At 33.5% G+C, this 15747-nt stretch overlaps 1 protein-coding gene and 1 long non-coding RNA gene across 3 annotated transcripts; one reads left to right on the top strand and one right to left on the bottom strand.

The window, feature by feature from the left end:
• The first annotated feature begins 4555 nt into the window (after window positions 1-4555).
• Window positions 4556-6081, top strand: LOC113716094 (uncharacterized). Of its 2 annotated transcripts, none has more exons than XR_003454108.2 (2): window positions 4556-4788; window positions 4962-6081. It is a non-coding gene; the product is annotated as an uncharacterized lncRNA (long non-coding RNA). The 2 variants fall into 2 exon arrangements; XR_011823066.1 differs by having other exon boundaries at window positions 4556-4793.
• Window positions 6082-9903: 3822 nt separating this feature from the next.
• LOC113716092 (uncharacterized) lies at window positions 9904-12077 on the bottom strand. The gene is made up of 2 exons (XM_027240393.2): window positions 11420-12077; window positions 9904-11205 (listed from the first exon to the last, which is right to left on the bottom strand). Exon 2 carries the CDS (start codon window positions 11180-11182, stop codon window positions 9962-9964), a length of 1221 nt encoding a protein of 406 aa, XP_027096194.1. The 5' UTR covers window positions 11183-11205; window positions 11420-12077; the 3' UTR covers window positions 9904-9961.
• Between the last annotated feature and the right edge of the window lie 3670 nt (window positions 12078-15747).

The following is a 15747-nucleotide window of genomic DNA, read 5'->3' as shown; positions in this document are numbered from 1 at the left end:
TTTGAAAAAGTTAAAATTTTATTATAAAAATATAAATCTAATTGCTCAAACTAAAAAAAAATCAAAAAATTTAAAAAAAACAAAGATACAACTAAACACATAAAAAATTAATTGCTACTAACCATGTGGTCCTGAGGTTACCATTTACGGATTTACCAAGACATACAAACATGTGGTCCAATTTGGCACTTTTTTTTTTAAGCTTTTGTATGACAACTTTCACAAATCAACTTTAACATGTCTTTAATTTTGTTGCTTTAGTGAAACCTATAAAATTCAAGATGAATGAGCATTCGGTAGACTAATTACTTCAGCCTTAAAAACCAGGCAAAAATCAAATAATTTGATTTAGAGTTAAAACACATATCTTCCCCGATATGAAGAGAAATGAATGCTAGCTCGAGTTAAGTGTTAGAAACTTGCTTGCTTTCTTTCTTTCTTTCTTTTTTTATTTTTTTTATGAATGTTAGAAACTTAATGATAAATGATTTTGAATTATGTCCATAACTCTCATATAATTTACAAAATGGTTTTATCGATTCTTGGATGTTTTTCTAACCACTGAGCTTGGCTCAGTGAATTGGTTGTATGTGAGGGTTCAAAATTTAGCTGCAGCAAAAAAAATTTAAGGATGATGTCAAATCATCCTTTTTTATCTAATAAGATTTGTGTACATACTAATTCCTAATACAAGCCTTTTGGACTCCGCTTCTTTGTAGTTTAAAATAAAATAGGTTACACAATTGTAATTATTTTCGCAAAAAAAATTTCTTGGATGCTTGTCTTCTGTAGGCAGCAAGACAATACAATAGGATAGCATGCGGAAGTCACATCGTGGGTTCTCTCTTTTTGGATTGGGATTCGGATGATTAGCATGTTTGGATTGGGATGATTTGAAAAAAATAATAATAATTTACTTTTCAAATTTCAATATTTTTTTTAATTTTTTAATTATTTTTTTATCTCATATATCTCATATCACAAAAATTGCTACAATAATTATTTCAAATAAACTCCTATTCAAAGGTATGACAAATGGGCCCTCAGCTTTATGATGCACTTTGCACGCATCTCTATATAATGAAGGGATAATTTCATAGATCACTCCTAAGATTTTTAATAATTACAGAGAGTTCCTCTCAAGTTCTAAAAATTATTTTGACCTTCCCTACTTTTATATTTATATACAACAATGTAGGTCCAACAAACTAGATTTTCTTTCAAAAATCCTAAATTACACTTTTCTAACAAAACTAAAAAAGAAAAACATAGTATATTCAATCATTTTCTTCCACACTTTACATAAATTGACAAACCTAATCTCTAGCAACCATCCAATCACAAGTTCCAAATCTAAGTAATTGTCTAAAAGATCTCAAATTGCATATATAACATCAATGCGTATCATACAAAAAAAAAATACAAATACAAAAAATAGGCAAACACACACACGTATCATTGACAGCTAATTTTATATTCTAAAATTAAATCTCAACAGTCAAATACCTTTTCAATACAAGTAAATCTAGCCTAAAACCAACATTACAACTCTCTTATTACCTTAAAAATATTAATATCTCAAAAGTAGATAATAAATTCTACCTTCACAATAAAATCATAGCAAAAAATTTCTAGTCCAATGAAAGTAATTCTTATGCAATTATTGACATTTTACAAATTTGCTTCTTGACAACAAGCAAAATATAACAAATTTCACATCTTTGCTTCTTCTTCCTATTTCAATAATCAATTTTATTATTTATTTCTCTATTACTGCCAGTCTTTTCATTTCCTTCTAGTTTGACACATAATTTGCTTCCTTTGTTAATTTTGCAATTTCAATTTGCTAATATCCATAAAATTGAAGATAACGAAAAAAGGTATAGTAGTATATTAACTAGAAAAAAAAAGAGCAAATGTAGAAAATAGATAGAAAAATAGAATTTTTTGGGTTTTGTAAATCTATTGCTTTAAATTGAGAAGTGTCTACTAAGTGAAGGGTATCTTTGGTACTTTACTATATCAGGGGAAGTAAGTGTAATTTCTTAAACCTGAAGGGAGCCAAGTGAAATTATTTGAAACCTCAAGGGATGTTTTTGAAATTATCCCTATAATGCATAGTAACAACGTGTTCCTTTCCGGTCCCAAGTCAGCAGAAGTGATTAAAGGCAGGAGAAAAGGAAGGAGCCTTGGAGGTTTGGCAAGAATGCCAAGAAAAGCAACTGAACTAAACTAGAATTTGAATCCTTTTTTTTTCGCTTTTCTTTCCCAGTCTTCCCATCCCTATGCATTTCTAGAGTTTTTTCCTTTCCTTTTTCTACTCTTACAACCCATCACTTGTTCATAAAATTCTGTACAGCCTAGTAGGTTTTTTTAAAAATAAAAATAAAAACCATGTTACAATAAAGAAGTCTCGAAAGACGAAACATACAGCGTTCAAGGCATGTATTCTTACATATAATATTAGTGGTACTGTAAGACTAGATTAAAGTGTATTAAAGGTACTCCTCTTAGACTAGCTTATATTATATTAAAGGTACAATTTAAGACTTATTGAATGAGTCGAGCTTAATTGAGTTTTTAGCTTTCAAGTTCAATTCATCAAGTTATCGAGTTAAATTTATTGTAACGAGTCAAAAATTGTGTTCGAGTTTAGCTTATTAAAATTATTTCAAGTTCAAATTTGAGCTCGAACTTAACAAAATGACATAAATAAGTCGAGTTTAAAAGAGCCCAAGCTAAAAAAAAACTCAAATATGTTTGAATACTTTAAACAACATTGCAGCTAAAAAAATATAACTAATTCAATTTGCCCACTGGATGAAAAGATTTCACTGAATATAAGAAGATTTTCAATATGTAAACAAGGGATAATTGTAGAAACCTCCCCTGAGGTTTCTGACACTAGCACTCATCTCCCCTATGATTTCTAAAATTGCACTAACCTCCCCTAGGAGGAAATTGGACCTATTACTAACAATAAATTGTATGATTTTACTTTTATACCATAACTAATTATAGAAACTTAATGAAAGACTTTTAGAAAAGAAAAATTATTTTTTGTCAATAAATTGAGTGACTAATTAAACTAGATTACCTATGAGCTTTAGCATCATTAGCCATTGTAAGCAAAACTAAGGAACGGTGCCAATTAAGAGGAAAAAACGGCGTACATGTTTATTATATATTATGTTATTCAAACCAAACAATTTAAGTCTATTTTTATACAACTATAAAGAGGAAGGCCAATCTGGAGCTTTTACTAAAGTAAGTATAAAAAGAACTTGCACAAATATATCTGTTTAAGTCATTTTTATTTCAAAACCTTTTCTAGTTCAACCTACTACTACTTCTCAAGTTGCTACCCCATTAATATGGTTATAACCCTATAATCTGGAAATATCAGTAGCAGCAGCAGTTGTTTGAGTACGTGGTTCTAATGCATTTACTGTACTTTCATTTACTAAAGACAATTTTATCTTATTAGTATGCACTTCTAATTACTTGTAACTAGGTTTATCTCATACTCAGTAACTTTTAGTGATGTTTAAGTATGCTATTAATTAGCTGATTGTTGAGCGATATTTTATTTTGTATATGATTGGTGCTGACAACATAAACAGTTGTGTTACCCCTACCAATAGCTATTCATATTACTAATAGAGAGATTTAAAAGTAACGTATATTTTTTATAAACTTTGTTGCAAGAACTTGGATATATAGTCATTTAACTAGCATTAGTATCCACGTTGTTTCATGTATTGTTGGTAAATCTCATTCAATTGCACTTACACCCCTTGAATTTTGCTAATTCTTAATAGCTTTTCGTATTTTGTCATTACTCTGTTAATATAACTTGGCAAGCAGCATGAAAGGCAAATCTGGTACGAATTTTTCATCTCAGGCCTTAAAAAAAATTTATAATGTTGATTTTTCTGGCATGAACTGAATCTGCAACACAAACCTTAAGTTCAAGGGTGCTAAGTGTTATTTTCTGAATCACAAGGGCAGTGAATGCTAGTATTAGAAATCTCCCATGAGGTTTCTGCAATTATCCCTTTAAACAATCAAGACAAGATAAATCTATATAATTACTAAAAAAAAAAAGAAAGTAAAACTAGAGGTTGAATGACTGTACAAATGAATCTAGACGGATGACTCAGACTTGCGTCGGTGTATTTAATTCAACGAACCAGGAGCTCACGAGGTGCGCACAGGTCTTTCCACTACCATTTGTCTGGTCAACTTTTTTCAGCCTTGAAGCTACGCAACGCGCTTTTAGGCTGCCCCACCACCTTGACAATGAGCCTTTTTAGAATATATGCCTTTTTTGTTAGTTTCGTTGGCATTTTATAAATACAGGAAAAAAGAAAAAGACATAAAAACCGGATATGAAGAGAAATTAATATTAATTTTCTATTTTTTTTGTCGAGGAATGTTAGAATCTTATTGATGAATGATTTTGAATTATGCCCATAATTATATCTCATAGTATACATAATTTACAAAATGGGTTTATCAATTCTTGGATGCTTTTCTTCTATCGGGAGCAAAGCAATACAATAGGACAGCACATGGAAGTCACGTCGTGGTTTCTCTCTTTCTTTCCACCTGCCGGCCGACAATGACTATTATTCAATGGAAATGGTGGGGGCCTCTGATTTGTGAAGGACTTTGCCGACATCTCTATATAATGAATATGACAAAGCATTCCTCTCTGGCCTCGAGTCGGCAGAAGTGATCAGGGGTAGGAGGAAAGGAAGATGCCTTGGAAAATCCAGAGGAAATGTGAGGTTTGGCAAGAAAAGCAGCTAAAATAAACTAGAATATGAATAATCCTTGTTGTTTTTAACTCGGCTTTTCTTTCCCAGTCCTCCCATTCCTATGAGTTTCTAGAGTTTCTTCCTTTCCTTTTTCTACTCTTACTACACCCCATCACTTGTTCATAAAATTCTGTGCAGGAATTCATAAAAGAGAGAGAGTAGTCGATGATCACATTTGTATCGCAAGAAGAGGAGGAATGAGAGGGAAAGGGAGCTTAATCTTCAGGAAATTGGTGGGGTGGGAGACTGGGGAAGATTTGAGGTAAATCTTTGGTTCTTTTATGTTTTGAGCGATCAAATCTTGATCTAACCCAGTCTTCCACCCCAGTGATTTTCTGTGGATTCTCCTCTTCCACAACTTATTCTACAGGCTCAGATCTCTCTCGGATTCAGAACTTAGTAATTGCTTACTAAGTCATAAGGTAGTGGGCTCTCTTTGCTCTGCTTTCTTGTCCGTTGATCAATAATTACTTCTTAGTAGAAGTAGTTTTATGCTGCTTAGATATGTTTTATGCAAAACTTTTGATCATCATATTTCCTGGCCATGGATCTAGCCGAAAAGGGCTGTGGAGGCTTGGATCTTGGGGATACTCATTCTAAAATCTGGAAATGGGTTCACCATGCAACCAAACATGATCTTTTATGTGACTTGCCACCATGAGTATAGGGATAATAATGAAAATTCTGCATCCTAGAACATTGGAATCTCCTAGCTCATTAGACATGGAACAGATGAGTTAGATACCATAGCACCAACTGAAGAAATTAATTAAAACAAAAAACCAATAATATGTCCTATCTTTTATCTCCAAAAAATTTTAGAAGGGCACTGTTCCACAATTGATTTATGATATCCTGTACCAGCCTACCAGGGACTAAGGGCTCCTCCTCTGCATGATTGAGGAAGTTGCAACTTTTACATTCTACTGAATCTAGATGTGATCTCTCATCAGATCAAAGGAGCACTACAAGGATTGCATAAAATAACTGAAGCCCGATAAGATTTTGTCAACTTTATTTGGTGGCTTTTGTTTTTGTTTTTGTTTTTTTTTGAATGGTATAGAAGCATTACTGGTTTTTTTTTGTTTTGTTTTGTTTTGTTTTGTTTTTAGGGTGGGCCGCGGGGAGGGGGGGGTTGTTGTTGTTGTTGTTGGATCTTTCTAGGATCAATCTGCAAAACAGCAGAGGTATCAAACACTTAACCTGAGCTTGATGATCAAATGGGCATGTGAAACGAGAAAATCCAGTTAATCCGCAATCCTTTCTCATCTGTTTTTGAAGACAATAAAATAAACTATTAACACAGTCAATGAATTTGGGTTTGGTTTTGATGGAAGACAGAAATGGAAATCTAAGCCAAGATTAACGACAATAACACGTTTTGGTTCTCAACAATTAGATTACCGCAAAACGACCCAATCTGGAATGAAATTAGTTAACTGAAATAAATTTGTTCTTGCATTGTGTGCCAACGTTCACATATAGTTTATCAAGATGTGAAGCACTCGGTTTGGTCCGGAAGATCAAGATCCTGTAAGATGGAGCCGCCTTCTAGGCTTGCATCCGGAGACTAAAACCTGGCCAAGAAAAACAATGTACTTGTTTGTACCGTGAATTATTAGAGATATTTTTATTGTAGCATTTTTTGTGATGTGATGTATGTGAGATAAAAAGATAATTGAAAAAATAAAAAGGTGTGTTAAAAATTGTAATGATGATGTAAGTAAATATATTTTGATAAATAAATTGTAATTCAAAAAAATTAAATTGTGATTTATTTGTATTAATGACATGACTACGAAATTTTTTGACATCTTCAATAATTTGTATTACCAAATTCTGATGCAACCTAGGGAACCAAAACCTGCATCAAAGAGATGCACAGGAATGGTTACCTGGTTTAAGGGTTTCCAGCTAACATGGATTTCAAATAGAGAATTCTTTACTGCGTAGTTCCTGGTCTGGGAATATATGCGTTCTTAAGGGTCTGTTTGGTTGGAAGTAAAATGTTTTCCTTGGGAAAATATTTTCCGTGGAAGTAATTTTTCATGAAAATCATTTCCCTTTCATCATTTTCATGTGTTTGGTTAGCTTATTGAAAATATTTTCTTACTTCATTTTTCTGGTGTTTGTTTAACTTTTGAAATATTTTCACTTTTATCTCTATATTTACTTTCTACACATTAATTATAACTACATACTTCTTCCCATGCAAAATAAGAAAATTTATCTCATTGTTTAACTTTAAAAAATCTTGGAGAAATGTATATATGAATAAAAAATATCTCCTTAAGCAATAAACAAATTGCTGGCCATTTAGTATCAAATATCAATCACATGCAATGCTTATTGTGACATATATCTTGCACTCTCACTGCTGGAAGTTTCTCTAGAAAAGAATGTCTCTATTATACATAATTAATTACTAGTATAGGATGAGAATGATGAGGTTTTTTTTTTTATTTTGAATATACTAGGGGGAGGGTTGGGTTGGGTGGTACGGGGGAGGGAGTGAAAGGAAGAGGTCTTGGGTTCGAATCCTCCTATTTACACTAAAAAAAAAAAGAACATACTACAAGATGTTTTCAGTAAATTTGGAACATACTACAGGCGGGATGCATGCATTTCGGAAAACAACTTCAGTAAGTTTGGAAGGGAAGTTGTTTTCCATAAGATGAATGAAAATATTTTACATAGGAAAATGTTTTCAGTAACTTTTGTGCAACCAAACACGGGAAATTAGGAAAATATTTTTCTGAAAAACATTTTCACCCGAAACAAACGGACCCTAAGTGTCCATCATAAAGCATTTCCGTTTGCATTAGTATATCACAAGGACATTTTGCAGTAAGTATCTTGAAACTATTCTACCAAAAGAAAATAATAATAAATAATATTAACTTTTGTACCTATTCTAAATGCACGCCGCTTTCTTTTCCTGGAAAATGCATAATAAAGTAACCATATGTATTCTTTTTAACACGCACGAGTCTACATGGGTATCTGCTGGTAAATTAAATACACTGCAAGGCTTCAACAATTGAAAATCGGGGAAGATTAATCTCTTGGAGAGCACAAAGCTGTGCTGATTATGCATTGCTGTTTATGCAGTTGCATTCTCTAGAAAACTAAGATCAACGAGAACAGACGCCGGATTATGGGATTTACCGGGAAAGAGGAGTAGAATTTCACCGTAAAGTAGAGCAGTGAAGGGAGAGTAGGATTTCACCATGAAACAGAGTATAAAGGCTTTAAAAAAAGTGTTTCTAAACCCAAAAGCATTTAATTACTAAAACACAAGGGAACCCAAAATATTTATTCAATGATCTAAAGGTCAAAATAACTCATTAAAAGCTCTCTTAGTGGTTTGGTGAGCAACGGGCCAAAATCATGAATATAGTAGTCTTGTTTCAACTTTTTCACAAAATCCTCTGCGAGCTATTTCTCCATTCCCGGTAGCAGCAGCGCACACATTCATGAGTTATTTCTCCATTCGCTGCTGCAGTGGCGCGGGATCGAGTGACAATCATCCGGAATGATGTAAAGATTTTTTGAACGAGTTATAAATCATATTAAATAAATTGTACATCTTTATAATTGAGATGCAACATTCTATTATTTTTTTATGTAGATCTATGCATGATAATTACACGTCCGTCTGTTGTAAAAATGTATAAGTAATTTAATTTAAATTACAATCCATTCAAAAATTCGTATAACGTTCCGGACGGTTGTCAGTGCGGTTGTCGCTAACAACTGTCCGTGCCCTCGCCCTCACTCGTGCGTACTTTCTCATTCTATTAACATAGAGTGTTATCATTGTCGGAACCAGTGTTTTGAAAACCGGACCGGACCGGCCGGTTCGACCGGTCGAACCGCGAGCCGGTCATGGCTCCGGTCCGGTTCACTGCCAGGTTTGACTTTGTCAAGAAACCGGTCAAAAACCGGTCGGACCGCGAAACCGCTGAACCGGACATGAACCGGTTTTTTCCGGTTTTTGAGTTTTCATCTTTTTTTTTTTTTTTTTTTTTTTTTTGCAAAATGTAGTTATCAAGATTCGAACTCAAGACCTTTGTAATAGAATACCAATGTAGTAACCGTTGCACTATCACATCTTATTAGTTTTTTTTGATAACTTATTTATATAAAACAAACACTCATATTTCTTTTGTTCCATTTTTTTTACAAAATATTATCCTTTCATGACTCTTTCTTTTTAATCTTCAACACACACACACACACACACTCTCTCTCTCTCTCTCTCTCTCTCTATCATCTTTTCTTTTGCCACTCATTTTTTAATCAAATCTCTTTATTTTTAATTTATTGATGTTTTCTTCCATATTTTAATTTTGTTTTTGTCCATTAAATTTAAAAAAGTTAAAAAAGAATTATTTTTCTTTAACCCAATTTATTTAATACCACAACCACTCACTTTTATCTCATTTTTTGTTTCTTATCAAATTTGCATTTCTATTTTCAATTCTCTTGATTTTCTTCGAACTCCAAACTTCCTTTTTTAAATTATAAATTTAAATTCCAAAATGTAAATTAAAATTTAAATTCACAATGTCTAAATTCTCATAGACGTGAATTTTGTATAATTTCAAATATTGTGATATTTTTGGATTATATTTAAGATTTTTTTGGTAGATATAATTGAAATTGAGATGAAATTTATTTGTTTTAACTTATAATTTAAAAAATTTATTTTTAAAAATCCAAGTTATTCAAAAATAATAAACTTTTCATCATATAAAGTATTAAATTATCCATTACATGTTTTATTTTGTGCACATATATATTTATATAAATTATTTTTTAAAAAATTCATTGAACCGAGGTTGAACCGGTCCGACCGATTGAACCTCGACCCTTTCACTTCACCGGTTCGATTAACGGTCCGGTTTTTAAAACATTGGTCGGAACTCGACGCATAACCAGTCTTGTACCAGAGCTAACGCTAATAACTCTTCTTCTTTTTCCTAAAAAAACACGTAGATGACTAACCTGTTTGCTAGGTCTGATACAAGACCTATCACTGAGTGTGTTTGGACAGCCAATTATTTGGCCAAATATATTTGCTGACATCACCATTACAATTTCCAATACACCTTTTTATCTTCCCAATTACCTTTTTATCTCACATACATCACATCACAAAAAGTGCTACAGTAAAAATATTTCAAATAACTTACAATCCAAACACACTCACTATTATCACCAGACCTAATACTAATAACTCTTCTTTTTCCTCTAAAAGCACGTAGATAATTAACCTGTTTGTCAGGCCTGGTATCACTACTACTAACTCTTCTTCTTTTTCTTGCTTCAATTAAGGGAAAAGCACGTAGATAATACGTGCTAGGCAGTGAAGGAAGATCTTCTCTAGCAAACTTCTCACGAATCATAGACAGTGAAGGAAAACCATTTCTTCCAGATGAAGCGTTATGTGATTGAGGATCTTCCCTGCCAAGTTTCCCACCAGTCGTATCAATCTCTACTGCGAAGGAATGAAGCAATCTTAAAGTCTCCAACAAAACAAATCGCTTGCCATGTTTCCCATAAAAAAATCTCTTGGCTTGCTCGTCATCGTCAGAACTAATTGTCGTCTTGACCATCCTCAAATGGGAACTATGCGCCGGTACGCATTTAGCTGAAGCACATCTGTCTGTTTGATAATACTTCGCCATTACGTAACGACTATATTTGTCTGCACAGTTCAGCGCACCAAGAGCTTCGTTAGCAACATCCCTGATGCCTTTCACAAATTGGCGACAACGCCATTCATTAGAACGCTCGCCCAGCTCAGCAAAGCTCAGCAAGAACTTTAGATGTTGGCAGAGAAAAGCTGATTCAGTACCCACTTCATGAAAAAAGTTCACGGCGTCTCTGAGTTCTCGACAAGACTGGAGCAGATCCCTCACCGCCACACGATAAGGTAGCAAGGCTAAATTGTGGCGTAAATCTTTCCAGGAGTTGTAGTAGTCAGATTCATCAAGAAATTTCTCCAGCTTATTCTCATTTAAACCAATCTGTTCTACTAATTCTCGCACTTCACTTGATAATTTTCGTCCCCAGCACTGATGAATGTTCATCATATACTCACCATTTGACGATGAATTTAGTAGCTCAGTTCTCTGAACAAAATCTCCTATAGGCAGCGCAAGAGTTGCAATATCTTTTTCTAATTGGTCCGGCAAAGTTGGGGGTCCTTCCATTTCCAATACTCCGATGACCTCACCAATTTTTTCAATAACTAACTTAGCTTGCAATGTCTTTATATTCAGTAGTTTGTGTAGGATAATAACTAATTTGTCCACCTGCTTCACCAGACTAACAATTTCATCATCAGCCATCTTTCCTTCTGTCAAAGTCAATCCTACCCAATGTAATCAACAGTAAATTAATAAAGAAATCGCCTTGATGTTTGGATTTAAAGCTGTAACCTGACTGAAATAAGTAAATATGAATGAATCGGAAATAATAAAAAAATAAAAAGAGCATACTAACATGTAGGAGAAAGCCAAAAAAAAAAAAAGAAAAAAACTGGGGCCTGACAACTATGAATGCGAGAGAGAAGCTGCACAGCTTACCAGCAGCAGAGGCGAAAAGGCCTTTGATGATCGGAATCACGATTGCTAGAAGAAAGCCTGCGATGAGAACTTGTGGTCAACGAAGATGAAGCAGCCAAGTCGGCCCAAGTGCCAAAAGTCTTGTCGTTGATTTCTTCTCAATTTTCTTGAAAAAGTTGAATATTTAGGAGTCCTAGAACAGTTGGACCTGCATTAGTTGCATTCATGAAGGAACCATTTGGCAAGAACTATTACTAATTCCAAGTAGTTTGAATTAGTTACTGTAAAAAGCATTTGTATCGATTTTTGTGTAAAGAAAAAACTTAAAAACCAGCCAAAAATCAAATAATTTGATTTAGAACTAAAACACCTATCTTCCCAGATATGAAGAGAAATGAATATTAGCTCGAGTTAAGTGTTAGAAACTCATCTTCTTTCTTTTATCACTCAGGAGCCGTGTGGGATGAAAGTCTCATGCACGGTTTTGAATGAGAGAAAGAAGTGATGAATCTCTTTTCAACTCTAACTCTTCTGCTCCTGTCATTACTTTTCTTTCTGTTACTTTGAAAGTAGCTGTTTCAGCTTCAGCCATTCAAATTTTTGATATTCCTTTTTATTTCTCATCAAACGGATGGTTCATCACTTCTTGGATGCTTTTCTTCTGTAGGCAGCAGCACGATACAGTTGTAGGATGGTCCACCAGAGTTTGAGTAGCTCAATAGGGCCAAATCAATTGAATTTGTGTATCTGGTAGCACGACTCGAAAGTCGAAAGCTCGTCAAATCTTGTCAAAATTTTAATATATTATTATTATGAAATTATCTTTGTACTCATATGAGTTGCTGAATTTACAAAATGTTTTAGATTGTGTGAAATTTTTTGAAAGACGATAATATATTTTCGCCTAAGATTTGTCAAGAAAAATAAAATCCTCATATCTTTTTGACTCAAGCTTGATAAAGTTCGTTTTGACTCGAGTCCTTACCAGTCGAATTCGAGATCTATGAACAATAGAGGTCGAGGTCTCCTTTCTGCAAGTTGGGTCAATCGCGAATATGATGATACTCGAACCAATTCGATTCGATTAGATATCTAATAGTGGGAGTCCACAGATGAGTGGCACCGTGGGTTCTCCCATTCTACCTGTCAACAATGGCTATTATTCAATGGACAAGGTGGCGACAGATGGGGGCCTCTGCTTTATGAAGCACTTTGCAGACATCCTTATATAATGAAGGGATAATTTCACAAACCTACCTTAAGATTTTTAATAATTACAAAGACTTCCCTCAAATTTTAAAAATTACATATATCTTCCCTATTTTTATATTTATATAACAATGTATGTCCAACAAACTAGATTTTTCTCTCAAAAATTCTAAATTACCCTTTTCTAACAAAACTAAGAAAGAAAAACATAGTCTATTTAATTATTTTCTTTCACACTTTGCATAAATCGATAAACCTAATCCTTAACAACCATCTAACCATAGTCCAAAAGATCTCAAATTGCATGTACAACATCAATGCTTATCATACAAAAAAATAAAAATAAAAATACAAAAAATACACCAACACACACACATACCATTGACAACTAATTTTATACTCCAAATTAAATTTCAACACTCAAATACTTTTTCAATACAAGTTAATCTTGCATAAAACCATCATTACAACTCTCTTATTATCTTAAAAATATTAATATCTCAAAAGTAGTTAATAAATTCTACCTCCACAATAAAATCATAGCAAAAAATTTCTAATCCAATAAAAGAAATCATTATGCAATTATTGACATTTCACAAAAATTTTTCTTTACAACAAGCAAAATATGACAAATTCCATATCTTTACTTCTTCTTCTTATTTCAACAATCAATTTCATTATTAATTTTTCTATTACTGTGAGTCTGTTCATTTTCTTCTAGTTTGACACATAATTTACTCCCTTCGTTAATTTTGCAATTTCAATTTGCTAATATCCATAAAATTGAAGATAATAAAAAGGATATAGTACTACATTAACTAGAAAAGAAATAAACAAAAATAGACAAGAGATAGAAAAAATAGAATTTTTTGGGTTTTGTAAATCTATTGCTTTAAATTGAGAATTGTCTACCAAGTGAAGGGCATTTTTGATACTTTATTATATTAGGGGAAGTAAGTGTAATTTTTTAAATCTGAAGGGAATCAAGTGAAATTATTTGAAACCTCAAGGGAGGTTTCTGAAATTATCCCTATAATGAATAGTAACAACGTATTCCTTTCCGGTCCCAAGTCAGCAGAAGTGATTAAGGCTAGGAGAAAAAGAAGAACTGAAGAAGGATTGGAGGCTTGGCAAGAATGCCAAGAAAAGCAACCAAACTAAACTAGATTTGAATCTTTTTTTTTTTTTTTGCTTTTCTTTTCCATTCCTCCCATTCCTATGGGTTTCTAGAGTTTTTTCCTTTCTTTTTTCTACTCTTTACAAACCCATCACTTATTCATAAAATTCAGTGCAAAAAGAGAAAAAAAAAAAAGTAGTAGTCGATGAACTTTTTCGTATAGCAAGAAGAGGAATAAGAGGGAAATGGAGCTGAATCTTCAGGAAATTAACGGGATGGGTGACTGGGAAAGGTTCGGGGTAAATCTTTGGTCACTTCTTTTGAGCGATCAAATCTTGATCTTCCCTAGTCCTCCCATCCTGGTGATTTCCCATGGATTCTCCTCTTCCACCACTTATTCTATGGACTCAGATCTCTTGGGTTCATAAGGTAGTAGGCTCCCTTTGCTCTGCCTTCTTGTCCCTTGATCAATTACTACTTGGTAGTAGTAATTGATCATTAGATATGTTTAATGCAAAACTTTCTCATCATCATATTTCCTGACCATGGTTCTAGCCGAAAAGGGAGATGGAGGCTTGGATCTTGGGGATACTCATTCTAAAATTTGGAATATGTCGCCATTCAAACAAACACGATCTTCTATGTGACTTGCCACCATGAGTATAGACGTCTAAAAAACAAAAACCAATATGTCCTACTTTTTTCCCTCAAAAGTTTAGAAAGGGATTGCTCCAGAATTGTATTTATGATCTCCTGTACCAGCCTATCAGGGCCCAGTGGCTCCTCCTCTGCATAATTGAGGAAGTTGCAACTTTTACATTCTACTGATTCTGGACGTGATTTCTCATCAGATCAAAGGAGCACTATAAGGATTGTATAAATAACTGAAGAAGAGGCAAAAATAACCGAAGCGGGATAAGATTTTGTCGACTTTAAATTGGTGTAGAAGCATTACTGGTTGGTACTGTTGGGGGTGGATCTTTTTAGGAAGGCGTATGTGGCCAATTTGCAAAACAGCAGCGATATCAAACAGTAAACGTGAGCTTGATGCTCAAATGGGGATATGAAACGAGAAAATCCAGTTAATCCGCAATCCTTTCTCATCTGTTTTTGAAGACAATAAAACAAACTATTAACACATTCAACGAATTTGGCTTTGGTTTTGATGGAAGACAGAAATGGAAATCTAAGCCAAGATTAACAACAATAACAGGTTTGTACACTTCACTTTGAAGTGGTGGTTTATCACGATAAAGTTTGTGAAGGAAGTACTCCAATTGATTTCATTTTCCTTTTTGTTTACACAATTCAGATGCAGATATTATCTGGGCTGTCTAAGGGAAGTGGAAACTACATGTTTTGTCCAGAATAATTCAAATTAGAAAAGAAAAAAAGAGAGGACCATGTTTCTGGCCCTCCTATTTTTAACCTTCAAGTACTCCACTCTTAATTTTAGCTAATCAAAATGACTTTAACACTTCCAAATTTGGTTCTCTAACAATTAGATAACCACAAAACTACCCAATCCCGAATGAAATTAGTTAACTCAAATAAATTTTTTCTTGCATTGTTTTCCAACGTTCACACAGTTCATCAAGATGGGAAGCACTTGGTTTGGCCTGGAAGATCAAGATCCTGTAAGATGGACACGCTTTCTAGGCTTGCGTCCGGAGACTAAACTTGGCCAAGAAAAACACATATTCTTGCCCAACTAAATGTTTATATGACCACGAAAATTTTTAACATCCTCATATATTATTACCAATTCTGATGCAACCCCAGGGAACCAAAACCTGCATGAAAGAGATACACAGGAATAGTTACCTAATTTGAGGATTTCAAGCTAACATGGATTTCAAATAGAAAATTCTATACTGCGTAGTTCTTGGTCTGTGAATATATGCGTTCTTAGTGTTCATCATAAAGCATTTCTGTTTTCTTGTAGAAACAAATTTTAACAAGGTGTTGCATTTGCTTTGGCATACCACACTAAGTATCTTGAAACTATTTTACCAAAAGAAAA

This window comes from Coffea arabica, chromosome 11c, assembly GCF_036785885.1.
Source record: "Coffea arabica cultivar ET-39 chromosome 11c, Coffea Arabica ET-39 HiFi, whole genome shotgun sequence".
Taxonomy (NCBI): domain Eukaryota; kingdom Viridiplantae; phylum Streptophyta; class Magnoliopsida; order Gentianales; family Rubiaceae; genus Coffea; species Coffea arabica.
The sequence above is the reverse complement of the archived record's forward strand: the minus strand, read 5'-3'. Positions and strand labels throughout refer to the sequence as shown.

Excerpts from the sequence above, each read along its gene's own strand:
- LOC113716092 (XM_027240393.2), bottom strand. The coding sequence starts at position 11,182 with ATGGCTGATGATGAAATTGTTAGTCTGGTGAAGCAGGTGGACAAATTA.